The following is a 26,990-nucleotide window of genomic DNA, read 5'->3' as shown; positions in this document are numbered from 1 at the left end:
TACTTTCAAGTCACTGAATATTTAACACCACATATTTTAAATCATTTGCCCTAACATAGCAAGGATATGCAATAAGGACACAGTGGCATTTGGCTCTTTGGGATGCAGTCCCCTTTGTCTCTTCTGTTAATGTATCTGGTCAATCAATTGCCAGGATATGGTAACTCACATTGTCTCAGGCATCCACTGAGTCTCAGAGTGCTGACTGCAAATGGCTGGGACCTTTTATGCCCCAAGACCAGGAAGCTATATCAGAGAGGCTGAGTCAATCAGGATTTGTGGAGGGGAGGTTTCATCAGGAAGTTGGGAAAGCCGCCTCAGGAAATTGCTGGTTCTATCACTTAGAAAGGAAAGACTGGGATCTAAAATGAAAGATGAATTTGCCAGAGCATGAGTAAGCAGAGGCATAAAGAGATGGATAAGACCAGAGCTGTCACTGTAAGATAATGTGTCCTGATCTTAGGGTCCACATAGAAGGAAGGAAGGTGGGAGACAGGGTCAGCAATGAAGAGGCATACCCAGTTCCACTGAATTCTCCCCCCTCCCTTTAAGCCAGTGGATCACAGGAATGTTCACAGAAGGGTAACTTCCTAAGTAGCCAAAGCTCATGAAGTTTATGTGAACTAACCACAGGTGCTGGGGCACTAACCCCTCTCTGTTCTGTACTAAGTATGTGATTAACTTGGGGTTTAGTCCTGTGCAGCCTGGCCCCTAGTAAAAGAAAATTCCTTTGGTTCACATACATTACCTGACTAGCAAATCCCTACCCTGAAGGCCAAAGAAAATGAAATAACTTCTTACAAGTATCAGTTTCTTCCAACAGGGAAAAGTAGTGGGAGTCACGTGGTGGCTGGGTTGGGTAAAATGGTGGCTTCGGGGGAAAGTAGGGCCTTGGGCAACTACGGTGGCAGCACCAAAGAAGCGTTTATGACCTTCTACAGAGAGGTGAAACAAATAAAAAGAAAGAGATTCTGTTTCATGACCAAAAAATCAGATTGAAAGACTGACCCAGCCTGAATTATCTTATTTTTACTTGAACCCATTTGAGGTTCTCCAGATAAACCTGAAGTGACAGATGAAGAAATTAAGAAGCAGTTCAGGCAGTTATCCATATTGGTGCATCCTGACAAGAACCAAGATGATGCAGAGAGAGCACAGAAGACTTTTGAAGCTGTTGATAAAGCTGCTCCTGGATCAGGAACAGAAGAAGAGAGCCCTGGACATCATTCAAGCAGGAAAAGCATATGTGGAGCACACTGTAAAAGAATGAAAGAGGCAGCTGAAGAAAGAAAGGAAGCCTACAAACATGGAAGAAGATGACTTCAAATTATTCAAATAGGCAGTTTTCAAACAGATAATGAGGATTTTTGCTGAACTGGAGATTAAGAAGAAAGGGAGAAAAGATTTAAAAAATGCACAAAAGGAAGTGACAAAGAGAAGAAATTGAAGCATAAGAAAAATCTGAGAGAGAGAGAGAGAGAGAGAGAGAGAGAGAGAGAGAGAGAGAGAGAGAGAAAGAGAGAGAGAGAGAGAGAGAGAGAGGAAAAATAAAACTTTGAGGAAAATAGAGATGGGTGTGTGGACAGCTGGTGAAATTTCCAGGCAAACACAAAGCAAAAAGAAGAAAAATTGAACCTTCCTGAGGCCACCTAAAGTAAAACTGGAGCAGCACAATGTCTGGTGCTGCAGCAACAGAGCCTTTCCCTCCTTCTGCTTTCCTCCCCTCCTGCTTTGAAGGACTCATCCCCCCACGGAGAACAGTATTAGCTTTTGAGTCCATTGGTTTTCAGTATAATTTAATATTGATCAGAGTAATTCTTTTGAACATGGAAACAAGGGGCCTGGTTTAAGAGAAGCCTGGTACAGTGTCCACCATGTCAAGGGTGTGGGAGGGGGAGGGCACCACCCACCTCCGTTGCTGTTTGGATTTTAATGTTTTATACTTCACTTAATTGTGAGCTTTATGAACTTCATGTAGAGTGTGTGGAAATCATCTCATTAAACAAGGTGTTTAAAATGGTGTTCAGTGATTTAGGAGAAGTCTGCCTTTAGGGAAGTCATCGTTTCCTTCAGATGCCCATTTTTGGGTGAGTGCCCAGCCTTTGTATCTTGTGGTTGGATGGTCATGTCATCTCTCACCTCCTGCCAACTGTGCTCAGAACCAACCCTTGCCCCTGAGTGGCTAACAGGGTGTCAGGACTGCAGCCACCATCACCTGTTTGATTTCCAAAGAGCTTGCCGCCACCTTCCATCTAGCACAACTCTGTCCTAGCTTGTTTACCTTTAGTTAGTGGCTATGCTGTATGTATAACAAATTTTTCTACCAAAGCTAAAACAGACAAACAAAAAAAGAGGGAAAAGTAACAAAGGCAAAGTGCAATATAAATCAGGAATGGGACAAGTAGTTTATTCCTACTCACAAAAAGGAATGCTAAGCATAGACAAATCACAATACACTTTAACAATGTGATTAGAACAAGCTTCAGTAACTTATCCTTACATGCACAATATTCTGAGAGGGTAATATTTAAACTCTATCAAAGTACAAAGCAGTTTTTGTCTTTGTGGTTCATCAGTTGTGTTCGTCTCTTGTGACACCATTTGGGGTGGAGGTACTGGAGTATTTCCTTCTCCAGCTCATTTTCTGGATGAGAAACTGAGGCAAATATGGTTAAGTCACTTGTTTAGGCTCACAAAGCTGGTATCTGAAGCCAGACTTGAACTCACAAAGAAGAATCTTCCTAACTTCGGAAACAGGACTTTATGTACTTCACCACCTAACAGACATAATAATAATAACAGTTTGCAATTCATTAAACAGGAACTTTACATTTCACTTCTGACATTGTCAGATCAAATGCCAACCTTGCATTAGACATCTTTCTGGTAGCATCTTCTGTGATACAGAAATAATCCTTTTTGACATCCAATTGTTCACTGGAACTCAGGAAATTCAGACATTTCAAATCACAACCTCCAAGACAGTGCTTGACAAATCCAGCTAGGGGAAACTTATTTGGCAAAATCAGGACAAAAAAGAGGCAGACATGGCCATGGGATCATAGATACATGGTGCCTGGGTGGAGAAAAGGACAATCATCCCTTCCCAATCTGATTCTCCTAAAGCAACATTAAACAGATCTGAAGCTTCAAGGCTAAAATGGAAGACTAAATCAAGGAAGTTAGTAGTTATTTCTTGTAAATTTGGTAGGGCATCATCTGTTCTGCCTCAACAGTCATCTACCATTGCAAATCCTTCATTGATCACTCACATGGCTGGATGAAGCCCTGCTATCAGGCTTCTATGCAGTTGTCTAGAAACAAGAACAATTATTAAGCATAATATCTGGCAGGGGGTGGGAAAGACAAAGGGCCCCTGTTCTATATGTATTGACTAATGCTGGGGAAGTGACTAAAGTAAAAAGGGAGCATAAGTATGGGGTATAAAAGTTGTCAGAAGTAGGAGGGAAGGAGTCCTAGGGAGAAAGAGGGAACATGACAGGTGTTCAGAGTGAAGTGTCATCCTCAACTCCTTAGTTTCCATCACCTCACATAACCAATCTGTTGGCGACTGGTGATTGTGACATACGTAGATTTTAGCGAGGATGTGAAGCGAGCCAGGGAAGGCAGGAGGTAAAGTGAGGAGAGAAAGAATTCCAGGCATGTTAGAGACAATGGAACGATCCAATGTGAGGAGATAGAGTAAAGATTGAAAGAAATAGCCAGGAGACCAGGGTCACAGGATTGCAGAGAACATGGAAGGGAGTAAAGTAAAAGAAGACTGGAAATGTTGGAAGAGGGCAAGTTAGGAAGGTCTTTCAAAGTCAAACAGAGGATTGTATGTTTGATACTAGAGGTAACAAGGAACCATTCGAATTTATTGAATTTGGTGACTTACATCTTCTAGAGAAGTGTGGTAAGAGACTTGAGACAGGGAGATCCACTACTGGGTATTTCCAAGAGTGCAGGTATGAGGTGATAAGGGTCTGCCCCAGGTGGTAGCAGTGTAAGAGAGAAGGGACCATATAGGTGAGATATTAAAAAGGTAAAATTGAAAGGCCTTAGAAAGAGATTGGATATGGTGGAGGGTCAGTGAGAGTGAGGAGTTAAGGATGACCCTTGGGTTGCTAACCTGGATGCCTAGGGAGATAGTGAAATACCATCAAATGGAAGAAGAAAGTTTAAAAAAGGAAAGCTTTGAGAAGGAAAATAGTTCAGATTTTAGCATATTGACTTTAAGTTGTCTATGAGATATTGGTTTTGAAATGTCGAATAGGCTGTTGGAGATGCAAGACTGGAAATAAAAGAGAAGTTAGGACTGGAAAAGGAAATAAGAGAATTATCAGCATAGAGAAGATAATTGAATCCAAGTGAGATGATTATATGACTGAGTGGTGAAATAGAATAAAAGGAAAAGAGAAGGCCCACGACAGACATTATTAGTAGACATGACCTGGATAAAGATCCAGTGAAGGTGACTGATCAGATGTGAAGGGGGAGAATCAGGATAGAGAGCATTATCACAAAAAATCTGGAGAAAAGAGGATAAAGAAGAAAAAAAGTGACAGCCAGGTGTTGCAGTGGACAGAGCATTGAACTTGGAATCAGGAGAACTCACCATTTTCATGAGTTCAAACCTTGCCTCATATATTTACTAGAAGTATGGCCCTGGGCAAGTCACTTAACCCTGTTTGCCTCAGTTTCCTCCTCTGTAAGCTGAAGAAGAAAATGGCACAACATTCTAGTATCTTTGCCAAGAAAACTCCAAAATGGGATCAGAGAAAAATTGGAAATAAATCAGCAGCAACAATAGGCAAAAGAAAAAACATTAAAAGTGCCAAAAGCCATGGATAGGGAATATAGAGTAGGAGAAGTTGTAGGAAGGAAATTCCTGGGGTTATGTGACTACAAGGGTAGTTGGGAGGAGCAGGGTTCTAAGGGTGAGCATTTGGGAATGAGTGACCCTGAAGGGCATAGAATGGAGGACAAAGTATACCCCAGAGCAAATGACCAAGGGATGGGCAAAAGTCATGTTCCTAAGATCCAGGGTTGCAAAGTCTTGTTCCCCCTCCCAGACCAACCATGCCTGATTAACCAGACAGGAAACCCACTTTCCTCCGATAATTACCAAGAAAATCAGAATACAAGCTACACAAGTCGCAATGAGCAGGGCAACGACGACCCACGTAAGTGTTACACTTACTTCCATTGCAGTCACTAACTCAGGTTCATCACCTAAAACAAAATTGCACATAAGTATCAGAATCAGGGTTGCAATGAAAATTATTACAGCATTGTTTATTCCCATCTCCAAGTCCTATATCCCCAGTGGGCAGAGAGTAAAGCCTCTGATGTGGCCAAATTCTCAGCCCTTCCAGTCATGGTTGCTCCCTGCCCCAATCTTTCACCCTGCAGCAGACAATTTCTCTTTTCTACAAATAGAATTATCATATCCATATTCCCTTTCTGCAGCCCCAGATCAGGACACATCACCTGGAGTTCGCCCCATTTAAGAGACGCAGCATTGGGCTGTTTTGATGAGTACATCACTGACTACAAGTGAGATAGAGGATCAATTTTGTGTACTTTATGGCTAGGTTTATACTGAGAGGATATAGAGATAAGAAGGAACTCAGAGGTCAAATTGTTCAATACACACTTAAAACAGAATCTACTCTAAGACTCACTCTACAAGTGTTCATCCAGCCTTTGCTTAAAGACTCTCAGAAATGGGTAGCTCATTACCTCCCACAGGGCCACTTTCACTTTGGTAACAGGAAGTTTTTCTGTACATCAAGCCTAAATTTGCCCTTTTGCAACTGTTGTTCCAGAAAAAAAGATTTGCTTTGGACCTCTAGGTGGATTTGGGGCTGTTTTTCCCTCAGAGCTACCTTGAAACTGAGAAAACTGAATGTACTATTACTTGTCTCTGTAGAGTGCTTTCTTTTATTCTTTTAGGTGAAAAAGTTTTGGAAATGGCTACAATCTTTTGAACTTCAAAAGACACTATCAGGGTGTCTGGGGGCTAGAGCCCTTGTAAAGATTTCCCAGAAGTCATACAGTAAAAAGTAAAGTCCCAAAGAGCCAAAATGACCCAGGCCAGTCATAAGATAAATTCATCCATCCATACATTATGTCAGATTTGGAAGTCTATTTGGTGGGAACAGTGCTACGTAGTTTCATTCTACTCTTCCCAGGGACTGAGGTGGAACAGGGAAGATTGTATCCCAGATGTTGAGAACAAATATTTGTAATTATATTCTTGCAATATTTTAGGAAATATCCCTTTCTAAAAAGCTAATTGATGTTAATTGCATAAATGGAACTGCGGCACTAATCACTAGCAATTAACAGTTCTGAGAGCACAAGGTATGAGGATTCAGGACAAAAACATTAGAAAAAGATGCCTTCATTGTACTTCAACGTTACCCTAAAATGCTGAAAAGACAGGAAAGTAGACTCACTCTACAGGACTAAGGTGAGAATCACTACACATAAAACAATCATAATTATCATGTGTCATAGGTTTAGCTATCGAGTCCAATATTCTAATTTTGCATATAAGGAAGCTGAGGCGCAGAGCAGCAAAATCACTTGTCAAGTAATATGCAGCCAGTAAGTGCTTGAGATAGTACTTTTTTCTAATTCTGGATGCAGTTGCCTAGCCACTATACCCTGAATTAGGCCCTTTATTAAAAATGTACAACAGGTAAGGGACCTTAGACACCAACGATTCCAACTCCCTCATTTTACAAAAGAGGGATTGAGGTCTATAGAAGTGAAAGGACTAGTCTAAGATCACTAACATAGTAAACAGAAGAGCCAGGACTTGAATCCAAGTCCTTTGACAACAAATCCAGTATCATGTTGCCTCCTGAAATTAAAGACATCCTAATTTGACTTGGATTCAAGCCAAGAGTCAGTCAGCAATAACACAAAATGCTATATCAAAATAAACTTGATTTTCTTCATTGTGTTCCCACTCTCTGTCCCAATCCACCTTACGTTAGGGATATCCCATGCACCAGGTTTCTGGGACCAGAATTTATAGACTGTCAATATTTCTCAAACCCCAAAATATTCCTAGCCCATATTCTTACTATTCTTCATCATTCCCCATATCTACTCATCTGGTAGTTTCATTCCAGTAAGTCGATATGTGCTGGAAAGATATGGCCTTGAGAAGTAGAAGCCTAGGGAGCAGCATTGCTACAGAATATAGTATGGCTGAGAGAGAGAAAATTGGGGCAGCTAGATGTTGCAGTAGATAGAGTACCAGTGTAGGAGTAAGGAGGACCTGAGTTCAAATCTCACTACAGACACTTGACACTCACTAGCTGTGTGACCTTGGGCAAGTCACTTAACCCCAATTGCCTCATCCGGGGTCATCTCCAGTCATCCTGATGAATATCTGGTCACTGGATTCAGATGAGTCTGGAGGAGAAGTGAGGCTGGTGATCTGCACAGCCCTCACTCACTCAAAACAAAGTCAAGGGCAAGTTATGTCATCATTTCTCTGATGGTATGGTCTTCTTTGGCAATGAAGGACGAACACACGCACAAACACACACATGCACACAAAAACACAAAAATGCTGTTCCTCCTTCTACAGCCTGCTTTTGCAATTCCTTCCTTTGCAGCTTTCTTTTTTTTCTCCCATTTTCCTTTTCTCCCTTCTTCTCAGCAAACTTTATGAAAGTGAATGCGTGGAATTTCTCATCAATGCCTATCATGCTCTTTATGTCCAATGCCCCAGGGTTGTTGAGTCTGAAGTCTTTGGAATGGAAAGAATATGGAGAATTCCAGAGAAAGGGAATCCAGAGGAAGACGACCAGAATGATGAACAGCTTTGAGATTATGCCATGAAACAAAACTACTAAAATTTAGCATTCTCATTCTTCCAGTTTTTTGATTGTCCTATCTTGGAATAGACAAGACTTAGCCAGGGCATGATAATTGCCTGCAGGTTTGAAGAACTAGGCTTTGGAAAATCTTACACGTTCTGCTTGTCCCTTTAAGGCACAATCAGTGAAAGCTACAGAGAGGATGATTTAAGTTTGATGTCAGCAAAAACTTCTTAACGATGAGATTTACCCAGAAGTGGAAAGGGCTGCCTTCCCTAGGGAAGAAACAAGACTTCTCATAGAAGTCTTTACGTAAAGGCTGGAAACTCTCTTAAATTCAACAATCATTCATTAATTATCTTTCATGTACCAGGCACCAAGTGAGGAGGCAAGAATACAGGCCAAATGAAAATAGGTACCCACTAGGCACGTTAGAGAGACATTTCTTGTTCAGAGAAATATTAGAGTAGATGACCTAGGATATCCCTTTTAACTAGGACATCTTGTGATTGCAGGAATCAAAGAAATAGAAAGGAAGTCCCCCCACTGCAAATCAAATGTATACACAGACATGCTAGAGCAGGCCCCAGATCTTTACCTAAGACCTTCAACTCGACATCAGCTTGCTCTTGGTGAAAATCATCTGCAATGAGACACGTGTAGTTTCCTGCATCCAAACGACTCACATCCAGTATCTTCAGGGTGACATTCCCACTTGTGATAGCATCTCTCACCAGTTCTGTCCTCCCTCGGTAATCAGACGCCTGGTCTTCAAACTGATCCATCCCATCTTGATAGTGATGTACCACATGAGTGGATTGGAACCAGGCCACTTCCATGTGCTGAGCACTCTGAGGTGGGGACAGGTAACATGATAACTCTGCCTCGCCCCCAAGTGAGGCCTGGATAGGCTCCGCAGGTCCAATCACTGAGAACTTCCCTGTTCAATCACACAGAAAAAAGAGATAAGATGTTAAAGAGGAGAACAGCAGAGGGTAGACGGAGTGAGATTTCAGTATGTAAAAGGGACAAAAGAAGGGAACCTTGAAATAGGATGGGGAGGGAGGAATTATGGTGGGAGATTTCAGAGAGAGAGAAGTGAAGAAAGAAGGGATAGATTTTGAAGATAGTGAAAAAACCCTGATAGAGAGAGCAGAGGGAAGTTAAAAAATCCCAAGAAAGCACTAGAAGAATATCAGGGGTATGACTTTGGAGAACACAGAGTGTGTAGGGTAAGACAGAATCTCTGTACGCTCAACAGTCAATCTTCAAGGCTTCTGTTCCAGGCCAAACGAAACCAAATAAACAGAAGTAAACGCTTACCTAAGGCCATTTGGGGCATCATGAGGAGGAGGAAAAAGGCGATGAAAGAATTAGAAAGACAGGCTCCAAAAGGACTGAGAATTTCCATCATCCCTGGGAGAAGACATAAGGAGGAGAAAGAGGGATTAGCGATTGTGCTAGGGAAATAAGCATCAGAGAACAAATGATTTTAATGGGGAAGTGGGGCAATATCTGCCACAAGGACACATTGGTCCTGTGACTTTCTGTCACAGAGGAAGACTATGACTCTTTATACATAGGAGGGACACAGGAGGGCTATGATTGTGATAAGAGTGTGGGTGTTGAATGTGATAAGGACATTGGGCACCAATAGCTATGACAAGGACATGAAGGAGTTTTAGTATAACAAAGATAGCATACCGTGATTGTGGCAAAGATAGTGGTGGTAATATCTATGGAAAGGATGGAAATGACCATCTGAATGTGTGGGGGGATGACGATCACTCACCTTGAAATGATACCAGATCTCCTTTATTGAGAGAGGAGCCTGAGGACACCTTAACGATGTCCTTCCACTCCAACTTATATTCATTCCTTCTGCCCCATGGTCCATTTCTTCCAAGGATCATGTTAGGTACGTAGAAACCCAAGATTAGTAGAGGTATCTAGGAAAGAAAAAAAATCAAGAAGGGAATTGTTCAGTCTGAGGCTTCCCCTGTTAACCATGTATGGGGGGAGGCTCCTGTATTCCAGATTCCCCTTTAGAAGGAAGGCAGGATGCTCTGCTGCTGGTTCTCCCTCCTGATTGATCCACACAGGGACCAAAGAACAAACTGTGACATTGGGAATAAAGGAAAGACTCTCTTCATGAACTCACCCAAAACTCAGGCCACATACTTACTCATCCTAGAACTGGCCCAAAATATATCCCCTGCTCCTGGGATTCTAACAACATCCCCCACTCCCTCTCTTTTCTGCATATTTGGGGAAAAATGATGCATGATTTCTTGAGAGATCCATGAGCCTTGTGATCTTGTCTATGTAAACAGTGACTTGATTTCTAATTGGAGGAAAAATATGAAATAAACCAAGGAAAAGGAGAGCAAAGGTGAGGAAAAAAGGCATAGATTTCAATAGTGACTAAAAGACCACTGAAGACACAAGTACTGGTGAAGGGGAGCAGCATGTTGCATAATTTCCAATATTTACACCGATAAGAAACTGGAAAGAGTGGAAATGTTGAGTGAAATCATCCTCTCTATGGTTCACTTTATGTTTTATCTTGCTCCTGGGTTGCAGAACTGCAAGGTACTGTTTATTTTGCATTGTTCTGTAACTGCCTAAATCATGGTTCTTTGCATCTGAACTTTGCTCAGAAATTTAACTGCTCTGTAATGAGTTAAGTTTACAAATCCAGTTCTCTTTCTAATTGCTGTTCTATTGTTTCCTCAAGGCACTCTGGGAGGTGGGGAGAGACAGAAATAAGATGGTGGATTAAAAGCTGAGACTTGCTTGAGCTCTCCCCAAATCCCTTGAAGTACCTGTAAAAATGACTCTAAACAAGTTCTAGAGCAACAGAACTCACAAAATGCAAAATGAAATAAATTTCAAGCCCAAGTCAACCTGGAAGGTCAGAAGGAAGGGTCTGTTGTACAAGGCTGGGAGAGGAGCACAGTCCAGTGTGAGCTGCATCAGCACAGAACAGGCCCTAGTAAACCTGGAGCAGACCTCAAGAGACTGAATCACTGGAAGCTGTGGTGGTTTCAAGACTTCCAAACTCATAAATACCAAAGAAAACTTAGAAGGTCAGTAAGGAAGTTCTGTTGGACCTGGGTGAAAAAGGAGGGCAGTATGACCACAGCCACAGGTCAACAGCAGTGGCAGTTTCTGGACCTCCCAGCAAACAGAGAGAGGAGGGATCAAAAGGTTGATGTAAGGGGGACTGTAGGGATCTCTTTGCTGGCACTGAGGTAGGATTCTCTTCCTTTTCCCATGCTTGGATCTAGATTGCAGTGCTGGGTGGTGATCCTGGGACAAGGAGGAGTGCGGCATTGCAGAGCTTGTGGCAGCAGTGGAGAGGGATTCATCCTCACAGTTTCAGGGCAGAAAAGAGTGCTTATGGTCACTCACAAACCAGAGCATAGGCCAGGAGAGGAGTGAAAACCTCTCCTCTGATGACACAAACTTGGAAGAACAGAAAAATTTACAGGTCCCGAGAAATATCTCTGAAAAAAGCTACACAAAGTCTCCGAAGCTTGGGACTGTAAACCCTCCACAAATGGAAGCATAGGCCTACTTTAACAAAAGCTAAACAGTCAAGTAATTGGTTGGGAAAATGAATAGACTACAAAAATGGGAAAAAACTCAGACTATAGAATTTTTCTTTGATGACAGAGAAGATCAAGATATACAACCAGAAGAAGATAACAATGTCAAAGATCCAAAGCCTCCAAGAAAAGCATGAAATGCTCTCAGGCCATAGAAGAGCTCAAAAAGTATTTTGAAAATCAAGTAAAAGAAGTATGGAAAGAATTGAGAAGATAAATGAGTGCGATACAGGAAAATCACCAAAAATAAGTCAACAGCTTGCTAAAGGAGACCCCAAAAGTTGCTGAAGAAAATAACACTTTTAAAAATAGACTAACTTAAATGCAAAAGAGATCCAAAAAACACTGAAAAAAAGAATGCCTTAAAAAGCAGAATTGGCCAATTAGAAAAGGAGGTCCAAAAGCTCACTGAAGAAAATAATTCCTTGAAAATTAGAATGGAACAAATGGAAGTTAATGACCTAATGAAAAATCAAGAAAATATAAGATAAAACCAAAAGAATGAAAAAAAATAGAAGACAATGTCAAATATCTCATTGAACAAACAACTGATCTGGAAAATAGATTCAGGAGTGACAATTTAAAAATTATGTGTCTACCTAAAAACTATGCTCAAAAAAGAGCCTAGATATCATTTTTCAAGAAATTATCAAGGAAAACTGCCCTGATATTCTAGAACCAGAGGGCAAAATAGAAAGAATCCATTGATCACTTCCTGAAAGAAACCTCAAAAGGAAAACTCCTCAGAATATTAAAGCCAAATTCCAGAATCCCCAGGTCAAGGACAAAATACAGGAAGCAGCCAGAAAGAGGCAATTCAAGTACTGTGGAAATACAATCAGGATAACACAGGATTTAGCAGCTTCCACACTAAAGGATCAGAGGGCTTGGAATATGATATTTCAGAAGTCAAAGGAGGTAAGGTTAAAACCAAGAATCACCTACCCAGCAAAACTGAGTATAATACTTCTGAGAAAGAATGGAATTTCAATGAAATAGAGGACTTTCAAGCATTCTTTTTGAAAAGACCAGAGCTGAATAGAAAATGTGACTTTTAAATACAAGAATTAAGAGAAACATGAAAAGGAAAATAGGAAAGAGAACCATAAGGGACTCATTAAAGTTGAACAGTTTACATTCCTACATGGAAAGATGATGTTTGTAACTCATGAGCTCTTTCTCAGTATTAGGGTGTTTAGAGGGAATATATATGTATATCTTACTTATACATATACACACACACAGGTATATGTGTATGTGTATATGCATGCATGCATGCATGTATATGTATACATGTGTATGTCTATGTATATTATATATGCATGTATAGGTGTGTGTACATATATACATATATCTATATATAATCATATATACATATATACACATACACAATATTTTTCTGTCCCATCAATGAACCATGCATGTCTCTTTTGTTCTTCAGTTAATCCATCATATCCCATTTTACCAAGAACTGTACCAACTATTGCTTTGTTTCAGGTAGTGTATCATTTCCTTCAGTATCTATGTTTGCTATAGATTTATGTAACACAGAAACTCCATCTTTGCCTGTTTTAAATCTATTTTGAATATACCATGTCCATTTAATTGTGCTAGCCTCTTGCACATCTAAGTTCTCTGAAAATCTGGAGTACTCATTACACAGGTCATAATCAGGATTCCAGGCCTTAATATTACTTCATGGCCTAAATTCAGTTGTTCAGTCTCTACCAACACCTAACTGCTTTTCAAAAGGGGTATGTTGAGCTCCAGATGAAATTAGTTTTCTAGACCAAAATCCTAAGGGTATATTTTGATTTTGTTATTTTTGTGATAAACTCCAGTTTGGATATTCATTCTGTATGGTGATTTATAATTCCACTAGCCCACTTTGCAAAGGCCATAAATCTAGGGTCAACTGTATAGTAGCCTTTGCTTCTTCAAAAGCTTTACTCTGCTCAAGTCCCCAATCAAATTTATATTTTTTCCTAGTAATTTTATATAAGGGTTTCAAACTTTCTCCTACATGTAGTATGTGATGTTGCCAATTTCCAAACAATCCTATAAACTTTTGGGTCTCTTTCTTATTGGTGGGGACAGGAAAATCCTGAATCTTTTGCTGGGCTTGTGGGAGAATCTCTCACAGTTCCTTATTTCATTGTATACTCCAAAATTTCATGATTTGAGCTAGCCCTTGAATCTTTGCAGGGTTAATTTCTAACCCTTTGTTTTTTATATGCTCATTTAAAAGCATCAAACTCTTCTCTCTTACTTTTACATTTTTCCCTGTACCATAATATCATCTATGTAGTAGGTAAGCTATACACAAAGTAGCTGTAATTCATCTAAATATTCAGCCACAATACTATAACAAATAGTGGGGCTATACTGATATCCTTGTGGCAAGCAAGTATATTTTGAGTCCTGCCAAGTAAAAGCAAATTGGTCCCATTGTTTAGAATCAATTGGAATAGTAAAAAGAAAGCACTGGCTAAATCAATAATTGTGGACCAAGTCCCCTCATATTCCTGGATCCTTTCAATTAAGGTAAAAATATCTGGAACAGCAGCATACAAGGGAGGAGTCACCTTATTCAATTGTCTATAATCCACTGTCATCCTCCATGTCCATTCTGACTTTTGTGCTGGCCAGATAGGTTTATTCCACTGAAGGGTTGTAAGGATTAACACTCCTGCCTCAACATACTCTTTCATAGTATTGGTAATTTCATCTTGCCCACCTGGCACATAATGCTACTTTAAAGTAATTACTTTAGAAGGTTCAGGTAAAGTGGTTGGGTCCATTTTTACTTTTCCCACCAAAACTGTATTAATTTCTGCCTTCCTTACTACAAATTGGTATCTCCCCTCAGGTAAATATAGAGTCACACTTCTTAATACATCTATTCAGGAATTGGTACAATTACCATGGTATATTCTTTCTTACATAATTGTCCAATTTTCATTGTCAGTTTGATTTGTCTGGCTGATATTTCAGACCCTCCCAGTCCTATGATGGAAATAGGAGTTCCATGTTTTAAACTTATCAGGGTTCCATATATAAAGGAGGCTTCTCTCCAGTGTATATTAATGCCCTAGTTACAGTATTTGATCCATTTTTCCAATATATGGTCAAATTGATATGCGGTCTGTAATCCTGTCTGTGTATTTCTTTAATCTAAGCTGGGTCTTGGCCAATTTCTTATTCTCCCTGAAGGTGTGACAAACTTGGATACAAGGGTTCAGAAGGATCTATAGGGGCAGTTCTTACCTCTCTATTCTGTGTAGTATCAAGCCCCTTTTGTTGGTACATTATATACAGTTCATTATTTGGAATACCATCTATGCTTCCAAAACCTACCCCTGCTCTCAATAGAGTAGTAGGCAAATCTTTTCTTGTCAATCTATTCTGACTTTGAATCTACTGGTTATATACTCTTCTCTCTCAAGGAAATTTATGTTTTCCCTAGTCCCCTAAGTCACTTAACTGTGAAATCTTGTCCAGCACCTCTATTTTCCCAATTATTAGAATAAGAACGAGTGGCTTGTAAGCAGGAGGAGCCATTTTCACGATCATATTCCTGTGAGAAACTGCAAAGGGGGTATCATAGTATGAATCTGTGTTTCTGATCATTATGGCAGTCTTCATTCCCTCCTCCTTTAGCTTTCTTATACATTCCCTAAGTGAATACCAGGGTCTATCTCCACTAGGCCACATAGAGTCAGTAGGACCCTGCTTCCTGCATCCTTCTGTGGCCAAATCTAACAGATTAGTCATAAAGTTACCGCCTTGCATATTGCAATTCTTAAAAACTTGAGGTACAAAAGAATTTTGACAAATACCTATAAATTTTAAGCAGTCCATGCTATCTATAGATACTCTTCCAGCCCCTTCATCACCAGTTCTCACCATCCAAGACACTAATGATTCTTCTGTCTTTTGGATAAACTTACTCAAAATATCTGTGACCTTCTGCTGAGTAAAATCCTCAGTTATCTCCCTAAACACTGCATTCCTGCCTTTGTTCTCTTATTATCACCTTAATATGGGGAGTGTTTCGGCCTGAGAACAGGCAGCACTGTTTCATTTTCCAGCTTTGACTTTGTTACATTTTTCTCCCACACACTCTCCTGGCAGTCATTGCTATAGCAACTAGGATGGGTCTGTATAACGGTTGTACACACACTTCTTTTGCCAGCGTTCTGCTTCTTCTTCTGAGCTAAATGAACAATTTTTTCTTCCACCTGAGACCCACTCAACTTGCTCTTCTGAGAGCAAGTCTAAAGGCTTTCTGCCTCCAAACAGAGATTGTATACCCTGCAATTCTGTTCATGATGTCAAATGTATCTCCAAGGCAATATTCACAGCACAGAGGGCAACTGTGAGTATGCCAGCCTAGTTCCAAATCACGAAGTATAACAGACTCTCCATATAGAAGGCAGAAGAAAAAATATTTATTTAGACACCAAAAAGCCAAATTCCAAATCCAGAAAGCCAAATTCATCACAGTAACCAAGAAGTCAATATACATTATCACTGAAGGGGACAATCCATTCCCAAGCCTCTCCCCAATCCTGGGGTCTTCCCAAAAACAAACCAACACTCACAAGCTTAGCTGTGCCTGCTAGTTTGTGTCCTCTCCTCCCTCCACTCTAACTGCTCTCACTCACTTCTTCTCAGTTCTGTTCCACCCTTCTGGTTGCACCTGTTCAGCAAACTCCTCCCACCACATGTTACTTAGGCTTCCATGTGGCTTAAACAGGTCACATTGGCTTATTAATGAATGGGAATGATCTTCCCATTTAAATTGCTATTACAAAATCCAAACACACTCTATTGGATTTTCAGCTTTGAAACAGCAGCCAGCTCACCAATGGGGGCAAAAAAAAGAAAAAAAAACAGCCTAGTCTTACATCTGCCTTTCTCTGTATCTCTCTGTCTCTATCTCTCCCAATTCTGTCACTGTCTTTTCCTTGTCTTTCTTTGTCTGTCTCTTTCTGTCCCTTTCCCAGTTCTCCCTCCGTATTTTCTTCCCTTCCTTGCCCTTTTTCCTGGATAGTACCTAACTGATTTTCTTCTCTGTATTTCATCAATGTCTGATATCAAATAGCAATACAATGGTTAAGCACATTTATAACAATCTCCAACTTGAGACAAAGTAAATAGATCTAATACAATGATTAGCTTGGTCCTACTGGATGAGAATGTAGGGTCTGGAGACCTAAATCAGTCCCCATCCTTTACCTTTTTTGCCTAATTTCTGAATAAGGAAAATAAGCAAACAATTGGGAACTAAACAGGGAGTGACAAGGATGTACTAATCTAATGCTAGAATTGTGTCTCTGGCATATGTGCAGATCATGTTCTGTTCTCTCATTATATGGCCAAAGCTTTTTTTTTTTTTTAATTTATTTATTTATTTAACTTTTAACATTCACTTTAATAAAATTTTGGGTTCCAAATTTTCTCCCGTTTTGTCCCCTCCCCCCCAAACACCAAGTATTCTAATTGCCCCTATGACCAATCTGCTCTCTCTTCTATCATCCCTCTCTGCCCTTGTCTCCATCTTCTCTTTTGTCCTGTAGGGCCAGATAACTTTCTATACCCCTTTACCTGTATTTCTTATTTCCTAGTGGCAAGAACATTACTCGACAGTTGTTCCTAACACTTTGAGTTTCGACTTCTTTACCTCCCTCCCTCCCCACCCCTTCCCTTTGGAGGGCAAGCAATTCAATATAGGCCAAATCTGTGTAGTTTTGCAAATGACTTCCATAATAGTTGTGTTGTATAGGACTAACTATATTTCCCTCCATCCTATCCTGTCCCCCATTACTTCTGTTCTCTTTTGATCCTGTCCCTCCCCATGAGTGTCGACCTCAAATTGCTCCCTCTTCCCCATGTCCTCCCTTCCATCAGCCCCCCCACCCTGCTTATCCCCTTTTCCCCCACTTTCCTGTATTGTAAGATAGGTTTTCATACCAAAATGAGTGTCAATTTTATTCCTTCCTTTAGACGAATGTGATGAGAGTAAGCTTCATGTTTTTCTCTCACCTCCTCTCTTTATCCCTCCACTAATAAGTCTTTTGCTTGCCTCTTTTATGAGAGATAATTTGCCCCATTCCATTTCTCCCTTTCTCCTGCCAATATATTTCTCTCTCACTGCTTGATTTCATTTTTTTAAGATATGAGCCCATCCTCTTCAATTCACTGTGTGCACTCTGTCTCTATGTGTGTGTGTGTGTGTATGTGTAACCCCCCCCCCCCCCCGAGTACCCAGATACTGAAAAGTTTCAAGAGTTACAAATATTGTCTTTCCATGTAGGAATGTAAACAGTTCAACTTTAGTAAGTCCCTTATGACTTCTCTTTGCTGTTCACCTTTTCATGTTTCTCTTTATTCTTGTGTTTGAAAGTCAAATTTTCTTTTCAGCTCTGGTCTTTTCATCAAGTATGCTTGAAAGTCCTCTATTTCATTGAAAGACCAATTTTTCCCCTGAAGTACTATACTCAGTTTTGCTGGGTAGGTGATTCTTGGTTTTAGTCCTAGTTCCTTTGACTTCTGGAATATCCTATTCCATGCCCTTCGATCCCTTAATGTAGAAGCTGCTAGATCTTGTGTTATCCTGATTGTATTTCCATAATACTTGAATTGTTTCTTTCTAGCTGCTTGCAATATTTTCTCCTTGACCTGGGAACTCTGGAATTTGGCCACAATGCTCCTAGGAGTTTCTCTTTTTGGATCTCTTTCAGGTGGTGTTCTGTGGATTCCTTGAATATTTATTTTGCCCTCTGGTTCTAGAATCTCAGGGCAGTTTTCCTTGATAATTTCATGAAAGATGATGTCTAGGCTCTTTTTTTGATCATGGCTTTCAGGTAGTCCCATAATTTTAAAATTGTCTCTCCTGGATCTATTTTCCAGGTCAGTTGTTTTTCCAACGAGATATTTCACATTATCTTCCATTTTTTCATTCTTTTGGTTTTGTTTTGTGATTTCTTGGTTTCTCATAAAGTCATTAGCCTCCATCTGTTCCATTCTAATCTTGAAAGAACTATTTTCTTCAGTGAGCTTTTGAATCTCCTTTTCCATTTGGCTAATTCTGCTTTTGAAAGCATTCTTTTCCTCATTGGCTTTTTGAACCTCTTTTGCCAATTGTGTTAGCCTATTTTTCAAGGTGTTATTTTCTTCAGCATTTTTTGGGGTCTCCTTTAGCAGGGTGCTGACCTGCTGTTCATGCTTTGACTGCATGTCTCTCATTTCTCTTCCCAGCTTTTCCTCCAACTCTCTAACCTGATTTTCAAAATCCTTTTTGAGCTCTTCCATGGCCTGAGCCCATTGAGTGGGCTGGGATACAGAAGCCTTGACTTCTGTGTGTTTCCCTGATGGTAAGCATTGTTCTTCCTCATCAGAAAGGAAGGGAGGAAATGCCTGTTCTCCAAGAAAGTAACCTTCTATAGTCTTATTTCTTTTCCCTTTCTGGGCATTTTCCCAGCCAGTGACTTGACTTCTGAATATTCTCTTCACACCCATTTGGCCTCCAGATCCTCCCAGCCAGAGTTTGGGGTCTGAGATTCAAATACTGCTTCTCAGCCTCAGGGATTTTGGCGGGGGCAGGGCTGCTATTCAGTGTGAGATTAAGTTCAGGTACTCAAGTCAGGGCAGGTCCGCCTCACGGGCTCAGTTCCCTCAGGGAGTTTATGCAGAGACCTTCAACAATGGATCTGAGCTCCTGCCTACTTGCGGAGCCCCAGTCTGCTCCCACCTCTGCTGCTGCCTCCCGAGGAGGCCTGAGTTATGGGGGCACCCCACTCCCCTCTCGACCCGCCAAAGAGACCCTCTCACCGACCCCCGTCACCTGTGGGTGGAGGGAGCCGCGCGGCCACTGGAGATCCCGTCCCTGAATCTGCTCCTCTTGGTGCCGTGGGTGTGGCAGGGTTGTGCTTGGCTCTCAGTCCGCAGCACCCAGTCCATGGTGCAAAGGACCTTTTTCGAGAGGTTTGCAGGTCCCTCTGGAACAGAAATCTCCTTTGCTCCAATGTTCTGTGGCCTCTAGTGCTGCAGAATTCACAGTGAGTTGCTATTTACAGATGTTCTATGGGTTGTGGGTTCGGATCTATGTGTATGTGCGTCTTTCTACTCCGCCATCTTGGCTCTGTCCCGTGGCCAAAGCTTTTAAGCTACAGCTTCAGTATTTGATTTTTCAGTGAATAGTGAGAGGTAATTTCTTTATGTCTTGATTGATTTGGTCTCCTTGCTTTCCAAGGGACTCTCAAAAGTCTTCTCAGAGGCAGAGCCAAGATGGTGCAGTAAAAGCAGGGACTTGCTTGAGATCTCCCTCAGACCCACCCAAATAGCTTTTAAGAAACGACTCTAAAAAAATCCTTCTCCAGTAATACAATTCCAAAACATCAGTTTTGCAGTGCTCCACTTTCTTTATATTCTAATTCTCACAGTCATTTATCACTGCTAAAAAACACCATAGCTTTGCATTTTTGTCAGGAAGGTGGTGTCTCTGCTCTTTTAGTATGCTGTCCAGATTTTCCATAGTTTTCCTTCCAAAGAGCAAGCATCTTTTAATTTGATGGCTTTGGTCACTGATCTTTGAGTCCAAGAAGAAAAAACCTGACACTGCTTCCATTCCTCCTCCCTCTATTTTCCAGGAAGTGATAGGGCTGGTTGCCATGATCTTAGTTGTTTGGTTTTGTTAAGCTTCAAGTTGATTTTTGCACTCTCCTCTTTCACCCTCACCGAGAGGCTTCTTAATTCTTCTTTGCTTTCTGTCATCGTAGAGGTATCATATACATATCTGAGACTGTTGATATTTTTCACAGTAGCCTTTTTCCTTTTGATTCATCCAATATGGCATTTCACATGATATACTCTACATATAAATTAAATTAAAAAGGTGATAATATACAACTTTGTTGTACTCCTTGTCCAATATTAAACCAAACAGTTGTTCCATGTTCAGTTTTAACTGTTGCTTCTTGACCAGCATGCAGTTTCCTCAGGAGACAAGTAAGATGATCTGTTATGTCCCATCACTTTGAGGTCTTGGAGAATTTTGTTATGATAGACACAATCAAAGGCTGTAATGTAGTCAATGAAGCAGAAGTGGATTTTTTATTCTGGATTTCCTTTGTTTTCTCCATTATTCAGGGAATATTTAGTTTCTTCAGTTTCTTCTTCCTCTGCCTCTCTGACAACTAACTTGCCCTTTTGGTAATTCTCAGTTCACATATTGCTAAAGCCCAGCTTGCAGAATATTAAGCATACTTTGCTTGCACATGAAAAGTGTACAGTTTTTCAGAACTTTGAGTACCATTTGGTACTACCCTTCATTATAAATGGTTTCTGTCCTTTTCCAATGTCATGGCCATCTTAAGTTTACCAAATTTGCTGTCATACTGAGTGCTGTCATATTGAGCACTTTAACAACTTAATCTTTTTAGGACTTTAAATAGCTCAGCAGGAATTCCATCACCTCCACTAGCCTAATTGTTAACAATGCTTCCTGAGGCCCACTCGACTTCTTCTCTAGGAGGTGTGGATCAATAACCACATCATCATGATGATCAGCCATGTTAAGACCTTTCTTGTACAGTTCTGTGTATTCTTACCACTTCTTTTTAATCTGTTCTGCTTCTGTTAAGTCCCTATTGTTTTTTTGTCTTTTGTCATGCCCATTTTTACATTAAACACTTCCTCAACAGCTCTAATTTTCTTGTTGATTTGTCTTTCCCTTCTGTTGTTTCCTGCTATTTCTTGGCATTGTCCATTTAAGAAAACCTCCTTATCTCTCCTTGCTATTTTCTAGAATTCTGCATTCACTTGGATATATCTTTCCCTTTCTCCTTTCCCTATTGCTTTCCTTCTTTCCTCAGCTATTTGCAAAACTTCATCAGATGGCCATGCTGTGTTCTTGCTCTTTTCTTTTCTTTTTTTTAAATTTTTTTTGTTGGTGGTGCCTCCCATAGAGTATTGTGAACTCTGTCCAGAGTTCTTCAGGTACTTTAGTAGATCTAATCTCTGAAATCTGCTTATCAATTTCAGTTCATATTTAGAATATATCTCTTACTCTACAGTGTGGTGTTTTCCCTACTTTCTTAAATTTAAATTTGATTTTTACAATAAGAGTCTTATGAACTGAGTCACAATTGGTTTCTGGTCTGGTTTTAACTGACTATATACAACTTTTCCATCTTTGGCTGCAAAGCATATAATTAACCTCATTTTAATATTAACTACCTGGTATCCATGTGTAAAGCTGCTTTTTGGATTGTTGAAAAAAGAGTGTTTGCTATGACTAGCAAGTTATCTTGACAGAACTCTGCTGATTTCTGTGCCACCTCTCTGCGAATGCCCTCTATCCATTCTATCAATACATTTTGTGTGTCCCTAGGTATTTACATGCTGTCCCCCCATTAGAAAGTGAGTTCCTTGAGGCAGAGACTGTTTTTGCCTTTCTCTAGATCTCTGGTACTTGCTGACTGACTGATGATCATATCACCATATTCACCATATGGCCATATTCTGTTCAAAAACTTTTCATGATATCTATTGTCTAAAATACAAAGCTCTTTTCCTGGCATTCAGGGTCCTCCACACTCTAGTACCACCCTCCCACTGAAGTCTTATTTCACATTTATACACTTATGCAGTCAAATTGTGCTGTTAGCTATTCCCCAATCTTCATACCTCCCCTCACCTCTGTGTATTTTTCCTGGCAATATCCCCTGAAGGTCCTAAAGACCCTCCCAGATTTATTTATTTGTTGGTTGGTTGGTTTTTGGTTTCTTTGATTTATTTATTTATTTATTTTATTTTCTATTTAAAGGGGCCATCCTCTGACTACTTCTTAAAGAGGCTTATTCACTGAATGAGCATTACCTCACTTTAAGTGAGTATCTGAAAAGGCCTTAGCCTAAAAGGCCAAGGTCTCCCACTTCATCCTGGGCTCTCCAGGCATCCTGATGAATATCTGGTCACTGGATTCAGATGGTCCAGGAGGAGAAACTGAGACTGGTTACCTTGCACAGCCCTCACTCACTCAAAACAAAGTCAAGTGTAAGTCATGTCATCATTTCTTTGATGTCATGGTCTTCTTCAAAAAGGATAGATGAATACACAGTCCCTGGACCTTGAATATTTTTTCTTCATTTGCTATGAAGCATATGTTTCTGTTTCAACAAAAACCATTTCAGTAGCTGTTGCAGAAGTGAGGTTGACCCATGGGACCCCTGGAGAACAAGTCATATAAGCTGGGGAGTGGCAGGCTGCCCAAGGGAAAAAAAGAGGGATGAGGCAGAGGAGAACTGACTGTTATGTCCTCTGTGAGGAGGCACATACCCAAGTGACTTCTCAGAAGTGGGCTGTTAAGGTAAGCTCAGTTCTTACATGAACAGTCTCGGGTCAGGAAGGTGAAGGCTTCTTGAGCTCTCATGAGGCCCCCCAGAGAACAGCTGGGAATTGAGGAGTGAGACACGAGCTATCTCTTCTTTCCACCTCTTCTCAGTGGAAACTTGCTGGGGAAAGCATTCCACTCTTGAGATTGGTCCGTGGTCTGAGCACACCTGTTGTTAATTGGCTAAGGGGCTGAGAGCATGCACAGTGTCCACCAGCAAACTATGCGGCTGGGAGAGCTTAAATGGGGACAGGAAAGCCTGAGGGTTCGTTTTCCTTGCTCCTCGGGAGGGAGAAGGGGGCTCCCATGGGGAGCACTAGCCCTGCATACTGAGAGGGGGAGGGTTCCTCTCTCCTCCGGAAAGAGAAGGGGGCTCCACGGGGAGAATTCGCCCTGCATGCTTACATGCAGCTAAGATTCAGAATAAATCCTACAACTTCTGTTTGTCTCTGGAGGTCTCTTTTCTCATTACATTTATCCCTCTAACCACCAAAGACCTGATATAGGTAAGATGACCCGGGTACCCCACGGCAATTAGGCTGGACAGTGGGCCACATTTCTTTGAGTTCTGGGGAAGCAGTGTCAGATGGGGGAGAGGGGTGGATAAACCAATATGTACTCTAACGTGGATGAGCCAGTCTGTGCTGGAGTAGGGAAGTGGGCGGGGAAGAGAATTTAGCACCCTGGGGCGATTTCAGAAGGCCTATCTCTGGTCTCTGAGTTTCTGAAGGGATGAGTCCACCAAAGGGATGGACGAGTCAAGGCTTCCTCCTCACAAACACTGGCGAGGGATTGTGTCCAGGCCTGGAGGCTCCTGTTTGGGGATGGCCCTGTAGGAGGAAGGGGCTCTGTTGCTCGCTCAGGTTCAAAGGCAGCTTAGCTGCAGGTCCCAGAAACCGAAAATGATAGTGCAGACTTGGGGCAAAGGGTATTTCAGAACTTGCTTAGAACTCAGAGAAGATCCCTGGCCTTTCCCCTCTCCTTAATCACGCTCACTCTCCTGTTCTTCAATGAAGTCTCGGCCTTTCCACCAGGTGCCCTCCAGCCCCCTCCTCCTCCTCACTGGACTTTGCCTCTACCACTCTTTTCCTTAGCCCCGCCCGCTCCAGTTCTTTGGGTCCTCCAGACACAGAACTTAGCTCCGACCCCTTCTAGAGGAGATGCTGGGTGCATTCTCCCCAACAAGGCAGGCACTGCTGTGGGCAGTGGAAACGGCCACAGGACCAGAGACTCAAGACCTCCACAGGTTATGAGCGCCACCAAATTGAGTGGACTCTGGGGCTGGGGCCTGAGGGCGTGAGTCTGTTCTGGTTTCTGTTGTGAGGACGGCTTGTGCCCATTCAAAAGAAAGCTTAGGGAGGGGCCTAGCCACAACTGAACCTCTGTCCCCAGCCTGCCCAGACGGGCCAAGAGAGGGACCCTCCTTTTCCTCTGACCGCGTAGTTTCACATTATGCCGACCAGGTCGGGGAATCTGATGGAAGGAGGCAACTTACAGAAACTGAAGCACAATTTTTAAACCCTAACGCAGAGAATCCCACCTCCCCACTATCCCAACCTTTCCATTGGCTAGGAGGAGGGCTTACAATCTAAGTGAGAAAAACTAGTCAAACCCTGGGAAATTTTACTCTATCCTAACACAAATAACTCATCTAATATCTAACTTAATTGCTGATGTGTCTAAAGAAAAGAGGAGAGGGGGAGAAGTGGGAGCTGATACTGTTAATATGGCAACAGTACAACAAATGAAAGGGAACTTCCAAGTTTCGGCTACACTTCGCAGCACTATTATAAAGAAAGAAAAGGGGGGGCGGAGACCCACAGGTTCTGGATACATGAAACTCAGGTATCCAAGGAAAGAGAGGCCTTATAGAAAAGAAATTTTATCTAGAATATTCACTATTCCCCATATTTTTATTATGAAAAAGTCTTCACAATTTCCTGATTTCACTCAGAGTTCCATATCTTTGTGGTGGGCAGAGGGAGTTTTGCTATTGATTTGAAACATTTGAACACAAAGTATATTAACACTTATTTCTACAGAAATTTCCTATGTAATTTTTACCAAATAATATTATTGAGTAACACAGCGTATTGAAAATGTACTGGCATTCTTAGACCAGACACATCCAAAGTAAAAACAAAAAGTGAGGGAAGTTTAAAAAGGTTCCCTTCTTTTCTTTTCCTTTTGTTACACCAGATTATATATGTAACGCCCATCACAAAGCTCATTGGTATGAGACTCTCTCCTAATTGATGGAGATGAATACTCTGCTCTATGTGGGTGGCAGGGTGAAGCTGGCAAAAGCAGGAGAGTTCCAGTGTTCTTCAAGACATCAAACTTTAGTTTCTTCAATTGATTCTGAATTTGGAAAGGGCCACCCCACTTCAGGTTGCTGAATGAAAAGACTATGAAAATACATAAGAGGAGCTGGCATTTTGCATCATGTCCCTATCTTTAACTTACTACACTAAAGACTTTGGAGAGTTTCCCCTCAAGTGAGATCCAAGATTCTCTCTTGATTGAGCTGTTACCTGGCTCCCAATGACACATTCCTTAACTATAAAAATGTACACACCCTTTGACCAAACAGTGCCATTGCTAGTTGTGTACCCCAAGGAGATTAAAGAAAAGTAAAAAGGCCCTACATGTGCATAAATATTTGTGGCAGATTTTTCTGTAGTAGCAAAGAATTGGGCATTGAAAAGATAACTATCAGTTGGGGAATGGTTGAACAAGTTGTAGTATATGATTGTGAAGGGATACTATTCTGCTCTAAGAAATGATGAATGTGCTGATTTGAGAAAAACCTGGGAAGACTCACAAATTCAGTATTGGGGAGAAGAGAATGATTGACAGCATCAAAGACTGCAAAGACATAAAGGAGACAGAGAAAAGATTATTAGATTTATCAACTGAAAGATCACTGGTAACTTTGAAGAGAGCAGTTTCAGTTGAATGACTTTGGAAACCAGACTGCAGAGCATTTAAGAAAAGAGGGAGACAAGTGGGAGTGGAGGTAATAGGTATAGACTGAGGTCCACTATAATGATCTGGGGGTGAATTGAAGCCAATAGCTTGCAAACCCTTCAGCAGGCGGCTTTGGAGGAATGAAACCCTAGTGAGGGAATGGGTGGTGACCAAGTAGAACACAGCAGTCCTTGGGAAGGAAGTGAAGGAAGGGAAGATTCAGGAGGTACATTGAAACCAAGAAGTATTCCTTGACTTTATTCTGGCAAGATACCCCTGATCCCCCAAATGGAGAAGACCCTTTACATGCCTACTTGCCTCCCAATCAGCAGTATACCTACAGAAGCTGTTGCAGAGGTGGGGCTGAACCATGGGTCCCCTGGAAGGCCAAACATGTGAGCTGGGGAGTGGCAAGCTGCTACATATGTCCAAGGGAGATAAAGAGGAATGAGGCAGGGGAGGACGGACCCATAAGTCCTCTGGGGGGAAGCCCACACTCAAGTAACCTCTAAAAGGAGGGAACACACTTCTCTGAGTTTTGGGAAGGTGGTTTTAGCTGGAGGAAGAGTGGGGACAAACCAGCATGAGGGGAGACAGGGAAAGGACCTAGTACTTACCTGGGGTGATTTCAGGAGGCCTGTCTCTGGGTCTCTGGGTTTCTGGAGGGGATAAGAACACCGAAAGGATGGAAGGGTCAAGGCTTCATCCTCACAAACATTGAAGGGCGATCGTGTCCACGCCTGGAGACTCCTGTTTGGGGATCACTCTGTAGAAGGAAGGTGCTCAGGCTCAAAGGCAGTTTAGCTGCAGGGACCCAGAAATCCAAAGAGATCGTGGAAAGCTGGCACAAAGGGTACTCCAGAGCCTGCATAGAACTCAAAGCAGGTCCCTGGCCTCACCCCTCTCGTTATCCACGCCCACTCTCCTCTCCTTCTAACTAGTCACTCCTTCTGGTCTGCTCCTTCCCTCCCCCGCCCCTCCTCCCGCCCTCTCCCCATGGAACTTTCTCTCTACTCCATTTCCCTTAGCCCCTCCTTCTCCAATCCTTTGAGTATTCTGGACCCACAACTTAGCTTAGCCCCTCAGTCCTCTTCTAGAAGGAATGCCCTGTGCATCCTCCCAAACAAGGCCAGGGACAGCAAGGCCTTCACAGGCTATGAACGCCAA

At 41.6% G+C, this 26,990-nt stretch overlaps 1 protein-coding gene and 1 pseudogene across 1 annotated transcript; one reads left to right on the top strand and one right to left on the bottom strand.

The window, feature by feature from the left end:
* The first annotated feature begins 864 nt into the window (after nucleotides 1-864).
* Nucleotides 865-1,559, top strand: LOC140502269 (dnaJ homolog subfamily C member 8 pseudogene; annotated as a pseudogene).
* An 823-nt stretch (nucleotides 1,560-2,382) lies between these two features.
* LOC140498190 (myelin-oligodendrocyte glycoprotein-like) lies at nucleotides 2,383-26,724 on the bottom strand. Its single transcript, XM_072599460.1, has 6 exons — nucleotides 26,441-26,724; nucleotides 9,637-9,793; nucleotides 9,168-9,260; nucleotides 8,443-8,784; nucleotides 5,129-5,235; nucleotides 2,383-2,777 (listed from the first exon to the last, which is right to left on the bottom strand). The coding sequence occupies exons 2-6, from the start codon at nucleotides 9,755-9,757 to the stop codon at nucleotides 2,742-2,744; spliced, it is 699 nt and encodes a 232-aa protein (XP_072455561.1). The 5' UTR covers nucleotides 9,758-9,793; nucleotides 26,441-26,724; the 3' UTR covers nucleotides 2,383-2,741.
* Nucleotides 26,725-26,990: the final 266 nt, after the last annotated feature.

This window comes from Notamacropus eugenii, chromosome 4 (assembly GCF_028372415.1).
Source record: "Notamacropus eugenii isolate mMacEug1 chromosome 4, mMacEug1.pri_v2, whole genome shotgun sequence".
NCBI classification, from domain to species: Eukaryota; Metazoa; Chordata; class Mammalia; order Diprotodontia; family Macropodidae; genus Notamacropus; species Notamacropus eugenii.
Note: the sequence above shows the minus strand (reverse complement) of the source record. Positions and strands in the feature narration are given on the sequence as shown.

Bases quoted from the DNA above. Each gene is read 5' to 3' on its own strand.
- LOC140498190 (XM_072599460.1), bottom strand. From the start codon at position 9,757: ATGATCCTTGGAAGAAATGGACCATGGGGCAGAAGGAATGAATATAAG. The intron at 8,785-9,167 runs GTAAGCGTTTAC...GTGATTGAACAG, and splicing joins GATGCCCCAAATGGCCTTAG to GGAAGTTCTCAGTGATTGGA. The intron at 5,236-8,442 runs GTAAAGATCTGG...ATTTTGTTTTAG, and splicing joins TGTCGAGTTGAAGGTCTTAG to GTGATGAACCTGAGTTAGTG.